Raw genomic sequence first — 2,500 nt, forward strand, 5'->3', positions numbered from 1 at the left:
GTGTTACAGCCCAGAAGCCCAAGGTGAGGCCGATCAAGGGCTCCACGTCGGTGACGAAGGGGTCGAGCCTGACGCTGCGCTGCAAGGCCAAGGCCAAGCCCAACCCCGTCTTCACCTGGTTCCACAACGGCCAGGAGATCATATCCTCCAGCCGCCGGCGTATCAAGACCGGCAAGTCAGTACACGGCCTTTATCGTCTTCTTTTGGTTGTTGACGCTGTTGTTGTTGTTGTTGTTACATTTAGTCATGTTTTAATGTTTTAACATAGAGGGGGGAATTGAGACGAGGGTCGTGGTGTGTGTGTGTGTGTGTGTGTGTGTGTGTGTGTGTGTGTGTGTGTGTGTGTGTGTGTGTGTGTGTGTGTGTGTGTGTGTGTGTGTGTGTGTGTGTGTGTGTGTGACTAAATGTTGTATTTTCGCCTTACGCGACTTGTTGTTGTTGTTGTTGTTGTTGTTGTTGTTGTTGTTGTTGTTGTTGTTGTTGTTGTTGTTGTTGTTGTTGTTGTTGTTGTTGTTGTTGTTGTTGTCTCTCTCTCTCTCTGTCTCTCTCTCTCTGTCTCTCTGTGTCTCTCTAGATCTCTGTCTCTGTGTCTCTCTCTCTCTCTCTCTCTCTCTCTCTCTCTCTCTCTCTCTCTCTCTCTCTCCCCCCACCCCGCCCCAATCAATGCTACCATCATGATAGCATTCACTCCGTATAAGCACAGCAGCGACAGAATGACGATATCTAGTTCTACTTTCGCTATTTCTATAACCAGTCTCAAAGATTAGTGGCACTGGGTGTGAGCAAGTCTAAAAGCACAACGATATCATGGCTTCCGCATTCTCATTAGAGAGCTTAACCTTGGACCTGTGCCTGAAGAGAACTTTACACGACACCAACGGACCTTGTAGGCATGACGTCAGCCGAGTTTTTAATCTCGTCGTAAACCTTGACTGAATTAGCCGTGCAATCAGGATTCAACTTAACAGCTTTGCTTTTAACAAATATTTTAAACGTAATTGCCCTTTTTTCTACAGACTCAAGTGTATCAGGTGTCACCGTGTTTAGACAGTTGGGCGTTGTCTGTTCTGAGTGGCATCCCCATGGAAGAAAAGAGCAGGTCATCTTACAAGGCCTTCGCCAAATCTTTACACAACCCCGACACATAGCTGGTTTGAGGCCAGGTTTGCCTGAGGAAGAGGGCGGTGCCGTGTCGTGGTTATGTGAAGACTTCATGGTCTGCTGGTAATGAACTGCTGCCAGCAATGCCCCGGAAGTGCAGCATTTCCTTTTCCTTAAAACTCTGGCTTTGAGTGCCGTATTACTTCTGGGGCTGGTCTGGATGATACCGATCTTTCAACTTGTGGCCTTATATACAAAAACATGGAAAAAATGAAAGATAACAGATTTCAAACCGCCCATTTTTTTTTTAAGGGAAGCTGAGAACGCCCAAGCATGCCTTGAAGCCGCTGAGGCGTAAAACCTTTTTCTCGCTGCTGACTAACTCGATCGCTGCTGACTAATTCCTTGCTTTGTCAGAAGAACTCACTTGCAGTTGCACGTGGAAGAAACGAGTCACCGATTTCCCTTCCGAGAAGAAGAGAACCCAGTGCTAAAAACGCGTTTATTGTTGAGTGTATCCTTGTACTTTCCAGAACGAAGGCAGTTATTTGTGCCAATCAAAGACGTAAGTGACATTTGAGAAGATTCGACTTTTGGGCGGCGTTGGAATGATTTAAATGTTACGCAAGACACGAAAAGGGCCTTGAAATTGAAGGTTGGCCAACAAACCCGTCAATCGACTGTGATGACTTTGGAATCAGAGGCAGCCTGAGGTTCCCCACCCAAACCGCAATGGTAGACAGCGAAGGTGGTGATAATTGAAAGGTGTTTGTGTCTGTGGTGGGGTGGTGGAGAAGTTGGTGGCCAAAACAAGCAGATTAGCTGCAGTCGCCCGGCCCTCGTGATCCGCCTCGTTAGAGTAAACAGCAGTAATTAGTCTTACACTCATTTTTTTTACACCCGCCAACTGTGAAAGGCCCAGTCACAAGCGCGATTTGAGGTGTGCAGTTCCAGGTGCATGTTGTTGACGCAACTGCGACTTTATGTGGTATATTTATATTGATTTATTTTGTCGGTTCCTTTATGTATTATTTTTGTAATTTAATCTCTGTATATATTTATGTTTAAAAAAAATATCAAATAATTATCACGATCAGATGAAGCAATTTGTCCGCGCCGTTTATTAATTATTAGGTTTTTAGTGTCCTCATTTATTTACGTATTTATTTATGTTTGTTTGTGTGTTTGTTTGTTTGTTTGGTTTCGTGCACTTATTCTTGCCCACACGTGCAACTGACGTGATTGTGGTTGTCGGGGCTGGGTGACCCGCACCTGTCTACCCGAGACATTCCGCTACAGGTGAACAGTGAATCATTCCTCCCATGCAGACGACATCGGAGCTGATTTACTTAACTCAGTAATTGAAATACCTCAGAGCGTAAAATTGAGCTGCACTCAG

The 2,500-nt window shown here is 45.4% G+C and overlaps 1 protein-coding gene across 2 annotated transcripts in view; it reads left to right on the forward strand.

The window, feature by feature from the left end:
- LOC138959397 (pro-neuregulin-1, membrane-bound isoform-like) overlaps positions 1–2,500 on the forward strand; it is a 77,696-nt gene that overhangs the window by 49,975 nt on the left and 25,221 nt on the right. For both annotated transcript variants that reach the window (XM_070330863.1, XM_070330864.1), the window contains exon 2: positions 10–175. In XM_070330863.1, coding sequence (XP_070186964.1) covers positions 10–175 — 166 coding nt within the window. The remainder of the gene's footprint in view (positions 1–9; positions 176–2,500) is intronic.

This window comes from Littorina saxatilis, linkage group LG2 (assembly GCF_037325665.1).
Source record: "Littorina saxatilis isolate snail1 linkage group LG2, US_GU_Lsax_2.0, whole genome shotgun sequence".
Lineage (NCBI taxonomy): Eukaryota > Metazoa > Mollusca > Gastropoda > Littorinimorpha > Littorinidae > Littorina > Littorina saxatilis.